At 40.1% G+C, this 18,130-nt stretch overlaps 1 protein-coding gene across 12 annotated transcripts in view; it reads left to right on the top strand.

Moving 5' to 3' along the window:
• The window catches only part of LOC108584546, a 323,594-nt gene that overhangs the window by 117,597 nt on the left and 187,867 nt on the right, over nt 1-18,130 (top strand). For 5 of the 12 annotated variants that reach the window (XR_002519902.2, XR_002519895.2, XR_002519890.2 and 2 more), the window contains exon 3: nt 2,089-7,431. The exons of 2 other annotated variants lie outside the window; for them this stretch is intronic. Coding sequence is in view for 4 of the 10 variants with exons in the window: in XM_031662788.1 (XP_031518648.1) it covers nt 6,160-6,405; nt 7,375-7,431; nt 9,383-9,433 (354 nt within the window). In the remaining 6 variants the exon portion in view is untranslated. Of the gene's footprint in view, nt 1-2,088; nt 7,432-9,382; nt 10,242-18,130 lie in introns of those variants that run through there. 5 more of the 12 variants (XM_031662787.1, XM_017955322.3, XM_031662788.1 and 2 more) reach the window with 4 other exon arrangements.

Genomic DNA, 18,130 nt, shown 5'->3' with positions numbered 1-18,130 from the left:
ACTTTTTATCCTACTTTTACTTTTTACTGACTTTCATTTACTGAACAAAGCCTCCTTTGCCAAAGGCAGGGTAAATAAACTCAGTCATATCCTGTCTTCCTTACATCTCTGTTTATCCATAAACTGTCAAAGATACAGACAAAAATCCACTAAAGCATGCTTGAAGCGGTTACACGAAGGCCAAATAAGATAGGAATGGATACACCTGATGTTAAGAGAAGATACTACCTAAAATGATACTGAGCTGGCCCATGTAATGACATGAAAAATAAATAAATAAAAGATAAACAAAAGATGACTAACTGCTACAGTTAGGAATGGACTCATTTGTGTGTAAAGAAGCAGTAATGAAAAAGACATTAACAGCAATATAAGAAAGTGTCTGTATAGTTAGTGGGAAGAAGATAAAGCTTAGAGATTAAGAGCACAGACTTGGGAATGAGAGTAGATTTCAAACCTGGCTCCACCTTTTGCCTTTGTACTTTTAACTGGACAACTCAGTTAACCACGCCAAACCTCAATTTCCACATGTGTAAAATGGGATAAATTAATACGTTTCTCAGAGTATTATTTTTTGAAGATATAATGACATAAAACATATAAAAAGTACTTAGTGTTTGGCTTCAGGTAGATTTTCATTGAGAGTTAGCTCTTATCTTTAGTGTGTTAGTAAGGATCTTGAACAAAGGGGTATAGAGCATACAGTACTATGCAAAATTTATCTCCATGAAACCTTGTTTTTTCCTCCAGAACACCCTGGGAGGTTAAGATTCTGCTAAAAACAGTGTGGGAAATGCTGCTTTAAAGAAACAGAAGACTTTGGGGGAAAAGGAACTATCTTGAATAGAAAATTAGAAGTTTGAAAGTGGTGCTTGTGGCTGCTCCTGTAACTTTGGAGCATGAGGTTTGGGGACAGGATTGATTGCAGCATCAGTACCGTCCTCATTTCTATGGAGAATCAGATTACATTTATATCATTGCTACTTGACAGCAGCTTTTCTGGGACCCAACTAAAACAAAGACTCCTTGCCCAAGTTGGTTGCAAACTTTGCAAAGGAAAGTCTTCTTTTTTGACCCGTCTCCAGGTGTGAGACAAAATAGCAAATGTAAGAATCTATGTTTGGTCATTTCTGCTTTCCAGCATAATTTCATAAAGCCTTAACTCTGACAACATGCAGCTCTCCGGAGGGATGCTCTGAAGACAAAACCCACACACCCGCAATGTCTTTTGCCTGAGTCACTATACTCTTTAAGAGGTAAAGGGCCCTAGTCCTTGCCTTTTTTTACACTCAAGATAACATCCAGCCAAGTCAGTAATTATGCTTCTGTAATCTCTACCCAGATGTCCTCTCACACCCAAACCTTGCTGCGATTTTGCACATACTGAATATTCACCACCTATATGTAAACTATGAATTGAAATATTGCCCTATTATGAAATGAATTAATACCCAGGGTCAGTCTATAGTCCTTATAAGACTTCTGAATGTAACTAACTCTAATTCTTTAAAAGCTTGACTTTTTTCTTTAGTCAACAGGCAGCAGGCCTCTGTCTTCTCTACCCTACTGCTGGGTCAAAATTTCCCCTTGTGTCCCATGAACATAGAATCCATCACCTGCCCCTTGGGGAGGTACTATGAGCCTGGAAGAAGCATTCTGAGCCTCTCTGGGGGAAGAGTAAGCTGCTTGCAAGGTTATGGGTATTTTGTGTTCTGTTATAGATGGATAATTAAAGGTGCAGGCTCACAGCTTGATTTTTTTTTAGAGGAAGGCAGCTTAGCAGTGAAACTGATTTTCCACAACTCCCAAAGTGGTATTGCAATAAATCTGTGAATTTAATCACCCTCCTCTGTTGAGGCAATCTCTTCTAATTGGGTTCTTGTGAGGAATAATAGACATGATGACAAAAATACTTCATCTCTGGAAAGGAAGCCAGAGTCTCATCAATAATCCTGATAGTAAAGATCCCATCCTCCAGAGAAATGGAGCACAGGCCTCCAGTGCAAACCCCAGTACCATGCTCACCCTGTGTTAGGGAATATTTGCCTTTTGGGTGATGATTCTGTCTCCCTGCTTCCTGCTCAACAGGAGGAAAAGTAAAACCTTGAAATGTGACTATCTTCAGGACCATATTGGCCAAGTAACTCCGCAGACTACTAAGTGGGTTTCTAGAAGTATTCCAGAAGATTGCAATGGAGTCATAGGGAACTGCATTATGAAGAAAACAAAGCTGGAACACAGAATCCAAACTTCATGATTTTGTTTCCTTTCCCTGCCTCTGGTAGGCGATTCCCACTCTCCTATGTTACTCCCTGGCAGTTATAGTGGGGCTTAGAGGGGTCCCTGTCTGGAATGTAACACACACAGCTGATGGCTATCAGCTGGCAAAGCAACCCAGTGAAGACAGAGAGTATTGAAGCTAGATGCCACTTGCTTCTCAATTATTGGACAAATATGACCTCCAGATCTGGTTTCGTCTGTCCTAGGTGGGTGGGGTGGAGAGAGAGAAATAGATAGCATTCTTGGAGGCTGACCTTTCCAAGTTGCTCATCCCATTTAAAGGGTTTGGAAAACAATGGCAGATGCATCCTAGGTTTTTCTATCCTGGAAAATGAGAGAAGCAAAGCATGGTAATTGAGTTAGAAGCGGGGGAAAAAAGAATTTCACAAGGGTGTCATCTGTCCCAGTCCCACCCAACTTAGCCTGACATTCCTCTACCCTCTTCATTCTCTGCATGAAAACATTCTCGACACATCCCCTCCTCCCTCATGGCTGGACACTGATGGTCAACAGATCACTTTGGTGATTAACACAGGAACTCACCTGTGGTCAGCACCCACCGGGCCAAAAATGGAGGAAGAGCTGTGAAAAATGCCATCTTCCCTGCAAAAAGTGCCACAAACACTCAGTGGTTCAACAAAGAGCTAGTGTGTTTCAGCTCCTTAGCCTCAGGCCCCACTAGCCTGTGAATAGGGGCACTGATGGGGCAGAGATGCGATAAAATCCCAGTTTCCCTTGTTTCAGTCCCAAGTTGTGGTTTTTCCGTTTCCTCCCACTGGACAGCTTCAGTATGAATTGCTCCCAAAACCAACAGTAAAATTTAACCTCCACTCCTTGCAGGAAAAGGAGATCCTCATCTCTTCGGGGAATTTGCTTTTGGTGCAAGTCTTGCTGACGTTGGCATGCCTCTCATACACACAAAAGCTGTGGGGCTTTCCAGATGATGCTCATATACACCAGAGGCTCCCAACAAAGTGGGTCCCTGGACAAGAAGCATCAGCTGCACCTGAAAATTCATTAGAAATGCAAATTCTCAGTCTCACACAGCCCTACTAAATCTGAAGCCTCAGAGATTTGGCCTAGCAACCTGTGTTTATAACAAGCCTCCAAGCGATTCCAATGTACACTTAGTTTACGACTGATACAGGCTGATCATTTCTCCAGTGTGCCTCTCACTTTCTTGTGTATTTGGTCTTTCTGTTCTTTCCATTCAGCATCCTTCCTCCTTCTGTATCTGGCCGACTCCTATTCAGTCTTTAAAGCCTTTCAAAAACCACGCTCCTATTTGTAAGCCTCCTCTGACACCATCCTCTCTGCTTAAGCAGAATTAACTGCCCCTTTATTTCTCCTCTGATAATACTTTGGGCATCCATTGATACATTATGTTATAATCATCATGTATGTATCTGTTTTCCACACTAGGCTGAGAGGGTGAGAAAATATCTAATTCAGCAAATATTTTATACAAAATATCACAGGCCTACCATTGGATTAATTCTGGTGATGCCAAAATAGAATAATAAACTCTGATTAAAAAGTGGGACAGTGCCATATTTGCCTAAGTCATCATTACATGCTAAGTGAGATTTCAAATCCCTGGCTTAAAGCCTCCCCCACTGACATATACTAGCTGTGTAACCTTGGGCAAATTATTGAACCTCTTCAAATCTCACACATTGCAGGGAAATGCTAATAATATTTAGCTCCATGTTTCATCATCATCATCATCATCGCATCCTTAGCAACTTGTATTGTGCCTGATACAGAGAACGTGGGCATAAGTATAAAAGTTTTTTTAAAAAGATCAGAGTTCTGGACAGATATACTGTACTTCTTGTAGAACTTGTCACTCACCCTAAGCAAATGTGACTTTACATAAAATGTTTCATAAAACATGCAAAAAGGTGCAGAGAACTTTTGTATTGCCTCCCTAATTTGCCCAGTAAGAGGGTGATCAATATTGAGAACGCTGCCTATTTCTTGGTTGTATTAGGTCTGTTCACTCCCCCATCCACTCTCAACATCTTTAAACTATGACTCTGGTTTGCAAACTTGGTTTCACATGAGAATCACCTGGGAAGCTTTAAAAACAAATCCTGATGCCCGTGTCTTGCCCCAAAAGAGTCAGATACATTAATAATTAACATGAGTAATGGCTTGGGCATGGGATCCCCAGGTGATTCCAATGTCCAGCCATAGGTTTAAGCCACCGGGTTAGAAAACCTAGAAGGAGACTAAACTGTGGCTCAGGATGAAAAGTTATGTAAATCAACAGGTCTTGCTATTTTCAATAAAATTAAAGTATGATGAGCCTGCTGGCGGTGGTGTGATCATACTAAAACAACTGAAGTGTTCACAGAAATGTTTTAACTAGCGTAACATTCCAGATGGTTAGGACTTCTGGAATAGAATGATGCCAAAGTCAGCAAGCATCTATAATAGCCTGTGGATGATTCTTGTAGCTGCTAAACTACACTTAACTTTCCATTTTGTTTTTCAGTCTACATAGCTCACCCCTCTTGCCCTCACCAGGCAAACCAACTTCATTCATCAACAGTGCACCAAAGGACTGTAGGAGGATTCCCTTCCTGTCAGCTTAGACTTTTAGTTTCTGAAACACCACTCTCTGTAGAAGCAAGGCCGACAGACATCTTGAGACTGGTATTCTCTCTTGGCTACAATTTAGAGATTGTCTGTGATGACTGGCGCCAAGAACTCCATGGATTAAGCCTCCTTTTCTGGCTCCCCATCAATCTTTCCAAGTGTTTCCCTCTTCTTGACCTTGTTTCTCTGATAAAGCAGCCTGAGTGTGATGGCAAGAAGGTGGCTTACTGGGACGGGCCCCAGTGCCACTGAAGCAAGACTCAAAGCTTTGACTGTGAGCTACGGTCATCCTCTTCTTGAACTCTGGTTAGGACCAATAATGACACGTCTGGCTACCAGAAAAGAGAGTTTATTTCAATCGAATTATGTAGGAGAGGCAACCCTGGCTTTTAAAATGTGAATAATGCTCAAATTATTGGGGAGATAATGAGGAAAACATTAAATAATAAACAAGCCTATGGTAGATTTTATGTTGAAAAGAACATTCTCTTTAAACACTACTTCAAGGACAATAGCTACTTTGACAGTCAAGTTTTTTTAAGTCGTGCTTGCAGATAAGCACTAGCTCGAAGTTTCTTCTTTTCCTTTTCTGCTTTTCCTGTGCTCCTCCCCCATTTCTTCTTTTCTTTTCCAATCAGCATTTTCAGGGGCCAGGAAAATATATCATGGTACCCTCAGCAGAGAAGGGAAAAGGGGAGAGGAAGGACAACCAACCCTTCTTGAGAGTTGCCTGCATGCCGCATGCATTATGTCACAGAATCTCCTTTAATCCATACAAAACCCCATGAAGGGATATTATATACCTATTTTTTTTTTTTTTAATGAGGAAAACCTGGCTCAGATTATAAAATACAATTTTGCTAAGGAAGCATAGCTAGCAAGCATGAGAGCCAGGATTCAAATTCTGAGGTATGTGATTCCAAAGTCCAATTTCTTTACATTACAATGAGGTGGCTGGTAACTGCCCTCTTCCAACCAATCAGTGATACTCTGTTTGATGTGTCTACAGATGGAGAAAAGGCCCCTTGGGCCCCTTGGCTCACCTGCTTAGACTAGACCATCAGGACAGCTCTGATTTCAGTTTGGGTCTCTATCTTGTATCCTAACTTCCATCATGATCTTCTCAACAAATGTCTATGCCTGTGACCCTGGGAGAATGAGAACACACGTAAAAAGTTATGGGTGGGAGCTCCATGACCACAGGGGACACCCACATAGGAGTTGACTCTATGGAAACTAATTCTATAGATTCAGCAGCTTCTTTATTTCTCAAAGCAGGTATTTCCCACATCTGTAGGAGATAGAAGGAAGAGAGTCGGAGAAACAAGAGTCCCAGGCAAGCAAGAAGCTGTGGGAGAATGTGCAGCAATAAATTCAAGTGCCATTTGCTCATCATCAACTCTCCGACTCAGGTCTTACCAGGCCAATGCAGTGATGGGAGGGAGTACCGGATCCAGTGAAGTGTTTTGCTTCTGGCCAGGCACCTTTCTACCCTTTGGAGGAGAGGACACTGCAGCAAAGGGAATTTTGAAGTCAGGCCCCACAGATTATGTAAGATAGAACACAGGAAAATGAACCATTCTTCAGAACCCTTGAAGTTCTTGTATATTATTATCCAATGATAGATGTGCTTTACCATTCACACATGGGAATAAATCCTAAAAATAATAACTTTTTCATTAGAAAGCTAGACTATAATTTTTCCAAGGGTCAAATGGATAACATGCATATTTTTATAAATCTCTTTGGGCTGTTGGAGCACTGGTTTGGTGTTATAATAGGAGAAGGGGTTTTGCTGTATTTTTCTGTCTTCTTTCTGAGGTTGTGGTGGACAAACAGGAATTCAAATTTTGCAACTCTAAAATGACACCCCTACTTCATGGTTTGGGGCTGTTTTTCTAGGATGAGGCACAGATGGTGTTTCTGTCTCCTCCAGAGAATATTTTTGGATGTAAAGTTTCTGAAATAAATATTCAACTGAGGCCAAAATAGTCTCTGGAAAATAATCATATGTGAATAGAAAATAAGAGCAGCCTGGCCGGGGCTGAGAAAAAAATGCAGCTGGTTTTTAGAAATGGTAATGTTTGTACTAGTATTTGTATTAGGAATAGAATGAGACCTGGAATTTTGGAAGTGAGTGCTGTTTTACTCAGAAAATTTGATGGTTTTCTTTCTTTCTTTCTCTTTCTTTCTTTTCCTTTCTCCCTCTCTTTCATTCTCTTAACATTAGTGAAGAGCAGTCAAGGGTTAGTACTTCGGAAACTCTAATGAGCATATGAATTACCTGGGATTTTGTTAAAATGCACACTTTGACTCTGTTGGTCTGTATATTCTGCATTTCCAACAAGCTTCCGGGTTAGGGTACTGTTACTGGTCCACAGATCACTTTGAGTGACAAGTGCTGGAGGAAGTTCAGATAAATTATATAGTGGAGTAAAGCTATGCTTTGCCAATCTAGTAAATTAATTATTTTATTTTTTCCTTTAATAGGTATTTATTGAAACCTGCTTTGTGCTGGGCAATATGCCAGATGTCGGGGATAAAATGGTGAGCAGACAGACCTTGTGCCTGTCTTTATTGAGCTTGGAGCCTAGTATGTATGACAAACTTTAATCAAATAATCATATATTACAATTTTTCAGCTGTAGTAAATCTAATGAAGAAGGGGTACAGGTGCTATGCGATCTTAAAATAGGTGCCTTCATTAGATGGCTGGAAAAGGTTTCCCTGAGGAAAGGTATTGGCTATGAAGATAATAACAGTAGTCATTATTATCATCATAGTGAGCAGCTAGCCATGATTTGAACATTTCCTCTGGGCCAGTACTAGGTATATGTCTGTCCATTATCTCATTTAATTCTCACAGCAACCTCCTAATATCCAGTGTTATAGTGGAGAGACCTGAGGCTCAGAGAGCTTGCACAAGGTCACACAGCTAGCACATGGCAAATTCATGACCCAAACACAGAACCACTTAACTGTTTCAAGTTATCATCCAGGACTTTAACCAGAAAGACTGTTGAATCAACTGTATCAGCTTCTTAGCTCCTTGTTTTAACAGCAGCCATATTGGGAACTGTTCTGCTCCTGCTGGTGTGATGTAGCAGCAAAGGCTCTGGGCAGGAATAAGGAAACATGACTTTGGGCCCTAGCTTTGCCAGTAACTTGTCAGGGGTTTGGACAGTGGTCATGACAGTGACCACTTTTCAAGCACTTTCTGTCTGCTACATACTTTGCTAAGGCTTAACAAATGATTATTTTGCAAGATCAGAGTTATATATTAATATCTGCATTTTACTGGTGGGGCAATGAAACTTGGAGAAGGTAAAGCGGCAAAATTTGTAAGAGATAGGGCATGGATTTGAGAGGTCGTTTAGCGTAGTGCAACAGTTCTTGAAGTGTAGTCTGCAGGCCTTTTCAGGGGACAGGTCGTCAAAACTATTCTCATACTAACACTAAGATGTTATTTACTTTTTTAAAATTGTGTTGACATTTGTAATGATGACTCAAAAGCAATGGTGAGTAAAGCTGTCAGTGCTTTAGCAAAATAATGTTTTATTAGTGATGTTAACTGTGTAAGTCGAACTAGCTTTTTCCCTAGATATATGATTTTTTTTTTTTGAGGCAGGGTCTCACTGTGTCACCCAGGTTAGAGTACAGTGGTGCAATCCTGGCTCACTGCAACCGCCACCTCCCAGGCTCAGGTGATCCTCCCACCTCTCAGATTACCAAGTAGCTGGGACTATAGGTGTGCACCACTACATCTGGCTAATTTGCTTTTGCATTTTTTTTTGTAGAGACAGGGTTTCTCCATGTTGCCTAGGTTGATCTCTAACTCCTGGGCTCCAGTGATCCTTTAGCCTCGGTCTCCCAGAGTGCTGAGATTACAGGTATGAGCCGCAAGGCCCAGCCAAGGATTTCTCATAAAAACACTCACACAGATAAAGTTTCAGAAAATAAAAAGATAACTGCAACTGGAAACTAATGCCTGGAAATATATGATAGATCAATTATCATAAAGGCCTCTAGGATGATACCCCAGAAGTAATTGTTGCCAATAATATCATGAGAGCTTTTCAAGCTTTTCCAAAATTAGAATTTTGGAAAACTTGGATCTGCTGCTATGAGCTTGTCAGCTTCCTAGTTCTTGATGCCCTTTTGAAATGAGAGTAGTGTTGACGTTAACAGACTGGTTTAAAAAAAAATTGGTTGGGAGGGTTGAAGATTCGTAAAGCTCAGTGAACCAAGAGCCTCCAAATGTCCATTGTATAATGTTTAAAAATCATGCATGGGTAAAAGAACTGCTGAAAATACAAAATGGACCCATGGATTTTGGGTATGGAAAGTTCATTGACATGGTTTTAGATTCCACATTACAACTAATCTTTATGAAATACCACTTTTCAAGTTTTGTGTACTATTAAAGAAGAACAGCTACATTGATCTAAAAAAGCTACTAAACAGTTCCCCTCTGTTCCAATTATGTCTCTATGTGAAGTTGGATCTTCTTCATCTACTTCAATCAAAACCATGTATCACAACAGATTGAAGGCAGAGCAGATACGATCATCAAGCTGTCTTCTAGTAATACAGATGTTAAATGTAAAACAGCACTACTCTGTATACCAAATGCCTTATTTTGGAGAATATAATTATTTCTCTTAAAAATGTGCTATTTATGTTAACATAGGAGTTTATTGTTATTTTTGAGTGAATAAATATTTTTAAACTTCTTAGTTTTAAGTTTGAATACAGTAAATATGCATTGGGAGTTATACCTGATGTAAATGACGAGTTGATAGGTGCTGACGAGTTGATGGGTGCAGCACAGCAACATGGCACAAGTATACATATGTAACAAACCTGCACGTTATGCACATGTACCCTAGAACTTAAAGTATAATAATAATAATAAAAAAAGAGGTATATTACATATAAAGCTCTTTGGGGTCCTCAATACTTTTTAGGAGTGTAAGGGGTTTCTGAGAGCACAAAGTTTGAGGATCCTACCTAGTGCATGAGAACATGGGCTTTGGAGCCAGGCCTGCCGGGGTATATCCTATTATCTGTGGGTTTGGGTTTTTTTTACTTTTATTTCACATTTAGTGGAACATGTGCAGGTTTGTTATGTAGATAATAAACTCATGTGATGGGGATTTGTTGTACAGACTATTTTGTTACCCAGGTACTAAGCCTATTACCCAGTGGTTATTTTTTTTGCTCCTCTACCTCCGCCCACCCTCCACCCGCAAGTAGGCCCAGTGTCTGTTGTTTCCTTCTTTCTATTCACGAGTTCTCATCATTTAGCTCCCACTTATAAGTGAGAACATGCGTATTTGGTTTTCTGTTCCTGGGTTAGTTTGATAAGGATAATGACCTCCAGCTCCATCCATCCCATGTTCCTGCAAAAGACATGATCTCATTTTTCTTTATCTCTGCATAGTAGTCCATGGTGTATGTGTACCATATTTTCTTTATCCACTCTGTCATTGATGGGCATATAGGAAGAGATGTTGGACCTTGGGCACATTATTCCCACTTTGTCTGCACTGGTTGTATAAGGAATATAGAAACAATAGTTCCTACATTCTAGGGGTATTACGAATGATGAACAAGTGGGCACAGATCAGTCAGCTCTTGTCTAATTTGTGAGTGAGTGTTCTTTCCACTAGATTCACTTTTCCAAGCTTTGCTGTCCATATTTCTGAGGTTTTTTTGTTTTGTTTTGTTTTTTTGAGATTCCAGCCCAGGCTGGAGTGCAGTGACACAATCTTGGCTTACCGCAACCTCCGACTCCCGGGTTCAAGTGATTCTCCTGCCTCAGCGTCCCAAATAGCTGGGGTTACAGGCATGCACCATCACGCCCAGTTGATTTTTGTATTTTTAGTAGTGATGGGGTTTCACCACATTGGCCAGGCTGGTCTCAACTTCCTGACCTCAGGTGATCCACCTGCCTCAGCCTCCCAAACTGCTGGGATTACAGGTGTGAGCCACTGTGTCTGACCCATTTCTGAGATTTTTAAAAGCCTATTTACCTTAGCTATTACATGCTTCTGTAAATATATTCCCTCTGATTAAACAAATTTCACATCAATATTCTAGCTAGAGGTGATGCCAGTATAGAAAACTCTATTTAGCCTCTGAAAGGAGTGTACTTGCATTGTATGGACAAAGGAAGTTACTTTGAAATTATTCCTAGTTCTGCCATAGATTTGCCCTTTGGATTTGAACTTACTTTTTAGAATTTGCTCACTCTGATCAAGTATTTTGATTATGAACGTTAACAACAGGCATCCAGTTGCATTCAGCTTTCCAAGCAAATATTTACAGAGCCCCTTCTGTGCAATTGGCACGGTTCTAGGTGTGGGAATGAAACAGACAAAGGCAAACAACAGGAATGCATATTCTGGTTGTGTATATCATGGGAGAGACAAACAATGAATAAATAAGCAAAATATATAGTGTGTTGGCTGATAAGAAGGACAATGAAGAAAGATAAAGCAGGGAAGAGGGGAGAAGGCCCGGGGCGTGAATGTGGGCTGCAGTTTCCCTTCCCAGTCAGGAAATGCCTCACTACAGAGATGATTTTGGAGTAAAGACCTGAGGGAGTGAACAATGTGGATATCTGGGTGAGAGAATTCTAAGAACAGGGAATCACATCTATAAAGACATAACCAGATTCTGCCTGGCGTGTTAGTATGGTTGAGTTGAGTGGGCAAGGCAAGTGTAGAAGATGTGATCTAAGAGGTATGAAGTGCCACACTGCATCGTATTGGCCTGGACACCCTGATTTGGAAGCCACTGGAGACTTTTGAGAAGTGACGTGATCAGAGGGATCCTGGTGATCAGTGTGGTAGCAGTGGAGATTGTGAGACATGGTTAGATTCTGGATCTGTTTTGAAACTAGAACCACCAAGATTTGCTGATATATGGGATTTGGGGTTTGAGAAAAACAATGAAGTCTAGGATTATTCTAAAGCCTGGGTAACTGGAGGGATGGAATCCAAGAACCAAGGCCAGGAAGACTGAGGAAAGGGCAGGTTTCAGTGGAGGTATCAGAGAGGTGACCAGAGCTTAGATTTAAATGTGTTCATTTTGGGGTGCTTATTAGGCATCCAGTTTTTCCATTTTATTCATACTCTCAAGGATGAACCAAATTAATAAAAACAGCCAATATACTGCTAGGAATTACTAAAAAACAAAAAAAAGGTGGCTACATTACTTTCTAGAAAAAGAAAGCCTGAAATCTTACATATGAGACTTTTTTTTTTTTTTTTTTTTTTTTTTGTACATCATGTGGTGCTATTCCAGAACTGAACACCCTATGCCAGGTGCGGTCTTATTAAAGTTCTGGAAGAAAAGACTATCTGTTCTGAGACACAATGCCTCTACTTGTGGAACTAAAAATAGTTCAGCTCTCAGTCCCCAGGGCACGCAGCTCTCTAAGTGTCTATCCACTACATGGCCACATTAGTTTGACAAGATTTCAAGGCTCACCTGTCCACTACTCACATCACATCTGGGTTTTATATTTTAATTTTAATTTTGCATGGCTCTTTTTGCCTTTGTCACAAATGTGACTTTCTCTACTCCATCCTTCCCTCTCACAGATGCTATTGTTGGGTATGGCTGCCTGATATATTGTTGTCATTAATAAGAAAAACAGCATTTCCTAATTTTGTATCATCTGTAGAATTCATTAATGTGTTGTTTGCACTTTTATCCAGATATTTCAAAAGGATGTCAAATAATACAGATAATCATCTTACAATTAAAGTAAGGGAGAGGTCATCTTTTTTTTGGAGGAGAAAAGGGGACATGTTTTCTGTTGTTTCCAATACCTCATTTGCTCAGCAAACACAAGAAAAAGGGAGCAAGGACAGATTTTTTGATAAGAATGTCAATTCATTTGTGGGTTGGGGAGATTGTCCAGAAGCTTAACTGACGTTCCTCTTCCACATCATCCCACATATAATTTCGAAACAAAGACAAGCAGGAAACACAGGTTTCATAACCTGAAATCTCTTTAGCTTCATCAAATGCCAATAAGCAACTGCAATGGCAGAATAAAATACGCTAATGTGTTTTGACACAATAATCGTGCCTGTTTCTCCTTAATGAGCCAGGCTGGGGATTTCCAACTTACAGAGGCAGAGAAAGGCTGTCAAACCACCAGATGTGCCCCATAATTGTAAGGGGCATTTACTTAATGGGCCATCTGAATACTTGCCTACATGTCAGCGATGATGCAAACATGATATCTCTCAGCTTGAGAGTTGCTCTTGTGTGCAGACAACTTTGTGAAGTCATGGGATAGTACTTGGAAAGGAATTTTAAACTGGGAATATATTTCATGGCTCAGCTGCAAGGCTGAAGACTGCAGGAAGGAATTCACTTTCAGCAACTCTGTGAATTCATGGAGTAGGTCCATGCTATTTCAGTTCTGCACAGCTGGCCGACTGTGAAGCTTTATTTTTCTCTCCTTAGAGCTGAGTGACGTCTCTTTAATGGTTTTGGAATGACTGTTGCCAACTCTTCTTGAAAATTTTTGTTTTGTTTCTCTTAACTGGGATATTTCTTCTCACCTGGGTGATTTCCCATCTTAAGAATTTTTTGGCTAATGTTTTTTTTTTTTTTTTTTTCTTGATTGCCTAGAACAGACATCAACTTGTATTACTCACAAAATGAGGATCTAGCTTACTCACAAAATGAAGATCTAGTGTAAAGATGCAGAGACGTTGCAATGGAAGTGTAAGCAGAAATACAGCGAGGGCTCAGGAAATGCTAGAATAGGCAACTCGAGGGATGGCAGGAACAGGGAGTACAGGCTCTTCATCTCTGCTTCTGTCTGCACATCTGCTTTATTTCTTTGTCTCAGCAGACTCACAATCTCTGCTCCTCATCCCGCATGGTGGGGAAGGATGCCTACCCACAGCTCCCCAGGCCATCTGTTAGAGCTTCAACCACATGGAATGATGGAATCCATTCTGTTCTCTATCTCTGCTCTTATTTCAAATTCCTGGGGAAAAATAACCCAGCTCACTTCAGGCTTCCACCCTTGGTCCAGTGGGCTGCGAAATTTCCAAGCGTAGCTTCTGTTAGTTCCTTGCTTTGGATTAGGTGAAAACAAAGGGAATAATTGTGAGCTGTTCAGATTCACCAAAAAGTTATCTACTATTGTTGGGGGAGAATGCCCAGGGACAGATGAATTTGGGTAAGGGACAGTAACAGGACACTAGAAAGGAAAATCCCAATTGTATTTTTCCTACAGAGTAAGTATCCCAAACATTTTCCTCCACAGAAACTGACAAATAATCCATGGGAGCAACTTAGCAGATGGGTTGAAAAAAGCAGCAGGCTCATCATCAGTTTTCAACACCTTGATACACCAGGCTTGGCCCTTGCTACCTCATGCATTATTTAAGCACAAGGCATCTCCCTCTGACTGTGTCATGTGCTGGAGGAGAATGTGAAGTTCTGTCTGTCTTTAGCAAACATGTTTCAAGTACTGTCTGTCTGAAAACCAAATGGAAGAGGGTAAACCTGATAATCCACTTGATTTTAGTTTTTGGACCTTGACGCATGGACAGATGTCAGTCTGCAAGGATTCTGTGTAATCACTTTAAGGAACATTTTCTGAGCATGTCCAGTACAACAGATGCTCTGTTAGGTAGTTATAGTTAGGATGTTTTGGTTTTAAGTATCTGAAGATTGAAATGTATCAGCTCATGTACTCAGAAAATTTGGGGTAGTGCTAGCCAAACCAAATGGTTCAAGCAAATGTCATCAGTATTTGGCCTCTTCCAGTCTTTTTACTCCTCTATCCTCTGTGTCTGCTTCACTTCTACACAGGCTTTCTCTATGTGGTGGCTCCAGATTTTATATCTTCTAGTTGACATTTTTTAAAAAGAAAAGGAAAAGACTCCCCTGCCCCCTCCCCCAGCTCCTTTCTCTAGGTCATTCCAGTAGAAGTCCAGGGTTCTCCTTGACTGACTGATTGTGTCATGGTCCCGGTCCTGAGCCAATCCCTGAGTCCAGGATGAGGTGTTGCTCTGACTGGCTAAGCTTGGATCTGTGCCCAGTCCTGGAGTTGGAGTAGAGGCAGCTCTAACCTAACCACAGGGATGGGGTGTGGGGGGAGGGGTATTCTCCAAAGGAAACCCAGGATACTGACACCCAAAGAAGGGGGAATAGAAGCTGTGAAGGCAGAATCCATAAATGTCTACTACCCAGGCTAAGGAAGGAGAAACATACACTACCTACTCTCATAAAAACCTAATGGTGCTAGGTGTTTCAAGTGAGGTATTTGGAAAACACAGATGAAAAGCCATTAATTATGAAAATCTAGACATCAATGAGGGTTTTTAGAAAAGACAACATCTGTGTTGGGCCTTGAAGGATAAGTGGGGAGGCTGGGACAGGGTGTTCTAGGCAGAGGGAGCAATGTACAAATATGAGGACTTGTAGTTTGATACAAATAAGACATTTCTGACCTTTGAGGCCTGAAATGTTTCCCTGTCATTGATGATATATATGCATTTACTGAATATTCACATACATAAGCCTTCAGCTCTGAAATTATATACAAGCATGGACACATTACATGCAATGGTGAAATCAGCAGGGACTTTGAATTCAGTCCAACCTGGTATGAATCCCAGCTCAGCCACCTACTGGCTGTATGACCATAGAGAAGTAATTTAAGTATTTTAGCCTTCATGTTTTTATCTGTAGGAGGGTGACCTATCTACTGCATGTTGTCTTTGTGAGAATTAACTGAGTTACCCAAAATGGTGTCTGGGATATAACAGATACTCACTAAATACTAGTTACTTTCTCTCTCCCTGCTGTTCCTTTGTATACACCCACACTGTTTCTAATAAGAGCATGAAATTGATTTGTTTAATTACACACATAGTGACCACTTGTTGACCACAGCATTCGAAGCTCTGATTGGGCTCTGTGTAACTATTCTCTTCTTTGCCCAGCACCCTGGGAGGCTGGCCTTTTAGGATTGCAGTAACTAATTCCCATGCCCTCTACCTAACAGTAGGTTCAAAGAAATAGGAAGCCAACAAGAGATGCAGGGAGGAAATAGAGTCAATTTGGAGTTCATATTCCAAAAATTCCCTTCCTGTAAAGTTATGAGAGTTATTGTCAGACAGCCTTCTCCACCTACCTCCCGTTCTTTTCTTCTCTCCCCTTCTCTCTCCTGATAACCACTTCCTTCCATTGTTCCTTCAGGCTTAGAGACACACACAGCACCCTGATCATTACTAGCATCACAGCACGGCACTAACCCTTGTGCTGTCCCTACCCCCTGCCCTCACCTTTGCTAATTACTCCTTTAGTAATTTCTCCTCAAATTACCCAATTTGACTTTACCATTGTTTCCCTATTGGGGCCCCGACTAGCTCTGACACCAAGGATAAACATGATGTCATCATTCATTTGATGAGGGCCCCTCAAAAAATCAGCTGAGATAAATGAACTCATCATTCTATAGATAAAGGGGGAAATTCCCCAGATTGAATGGAGACATTTTGTTTAAATGTAGCTAATGTTTAAAATAATTACCTTCTTAAGAAGACCTCTACTTTCTTCTGGAGCATGGTGGTGTGTCCTTCATTTGGGTTTCACAGATTATAAATGACCTGATAATGAGCCCAGTATAAGAAACAGTTGAGGATTTTTTCCCCCTGGGTTGGGTTGGGGGCGGGGGGAATGGGCTTTTGATCATTTTTGAGTCTCAAAATTGTTCCATGTAGGTTATCCACTTCAAAAGCCAAAAAACCCATCTTTTTGGATAAATAATATCCAACAAATAACCCTCCACTCTTCTCTTTAAATATTGACACCAAATCCTATAAGAAAAACTCTGTTACTTGTAAATAAAAGGTACATTGGTTCAAAGGGTCAAAGTGGAGAAACAAATCGTAATGATTCAAGTGTCCATGGCATAACTTTGAATAAGATCACTTTTATACCATCCAAAGCCATTGTATTTCAAGCAGACTACTAAACTGAATCACAGGGAATTGCTAATATTCTACCATTTTTTGACCTACAAAATGACAATTTCCTAGGTTCAAATAACAGATGATTCTTGATGTGCTTTAAGAGAACATAACTTTCATTTCCTGCCCGTTTCTTGTGAGTATTTTCTCCTTACGTTAGTGGGTGGATGCTAGAATTTTCTCTGATGGTTCCTCTGATGAAATATCTGACAGATGAGTAGACAAACTTTGTCACAATATTTAGTTTTTTATTTGTGAATTAACTGTATAAGTTGTATTAACTTTGTTTCCTATATTTTCCATATGGTACTTTCGACGAACACAAACAAATCAATATAACTCCAGACGATAAAATCTGATTGCCACTGAAAGCTAATGCCTAGAAGTATGTGAACTATTAATAATCACAAAGCCTTTGCTCCAATACCCTGTTGGCTATTTAAAAATACTATTCTCAGTTTAAAGTTATTTTAAAACACATCTAGTTTTAGCAATAAATACCCTTTTATTCTGACATTTACTTGAAATAACTGTGCTTTTTTATAAAACAAGAGGTAGCTTACTAATATTCAACCAATACTACCACATTCTTCACAATGCTGGGTTGCATATGTTTAAGATTTAAGCTTCAAAAGAGGTATTTTTCTTAAGGTAAAAAAAAAAATCATCCAATTACATACAAGCCAAGATTATGCAATGCATTTGAATCTGTGCATGGGAAGAATGATGAGAGACTCTTGCTATGGGGATTATTTGGGGTGTGGTTCCTCCAAAGGGAGTAAGCCCAGGTTTTAGAGAAAGGTTTTAAAAAATTATTCTCTGAAACTAAAACTACTAATGTCAACATGTCATGAGATTAGTTCTTTGCAAAAGGAACATACTAAATAATAATCTATGTATGCATTGCTTGTAAGACAAGTGTGTCCCCTAAAGGCATCTAAAAAAAAAAAACTCATCAGCAAGAATCCCTTCTAAATATTTGTGCAATACAAAATATAGCCCACTTAACTGAAATATTATGCCACAAAAGGTGATTTTTATACAGAGAATTGTGTGAAATTTCCAGGACTGTCTGTATATGAATTTTTTTTTGCCCTGTAGTTATATCATGTGCCTAAGATTTTTCCTTTTCATTTTATTTTATTTCTATCGATTTCTATTGATCTACTTAGAGACAGTTTCATTTTTTAACCCATTCTGGAGTGCAGTGGCACTATCACAGCTCCTGC

Source organism: Papio anubis, chromosome 2 (assembly GCF_008728515.1).
Source record: "Papio anubis isolate 15944 chromosome 2, Panubis1.0, whole genome shotgun sequence".
NCBI lineage: Eukaryota > Metazoa > Chordata > Mammalia > Primates > Cercopithecidae > Papio > Papio anubis.
The sequence above is the reverse complement of the archived record's forward strand: the minus strand, read 5'-3'. Positions and strand labels throughout refer to the sequence as shown.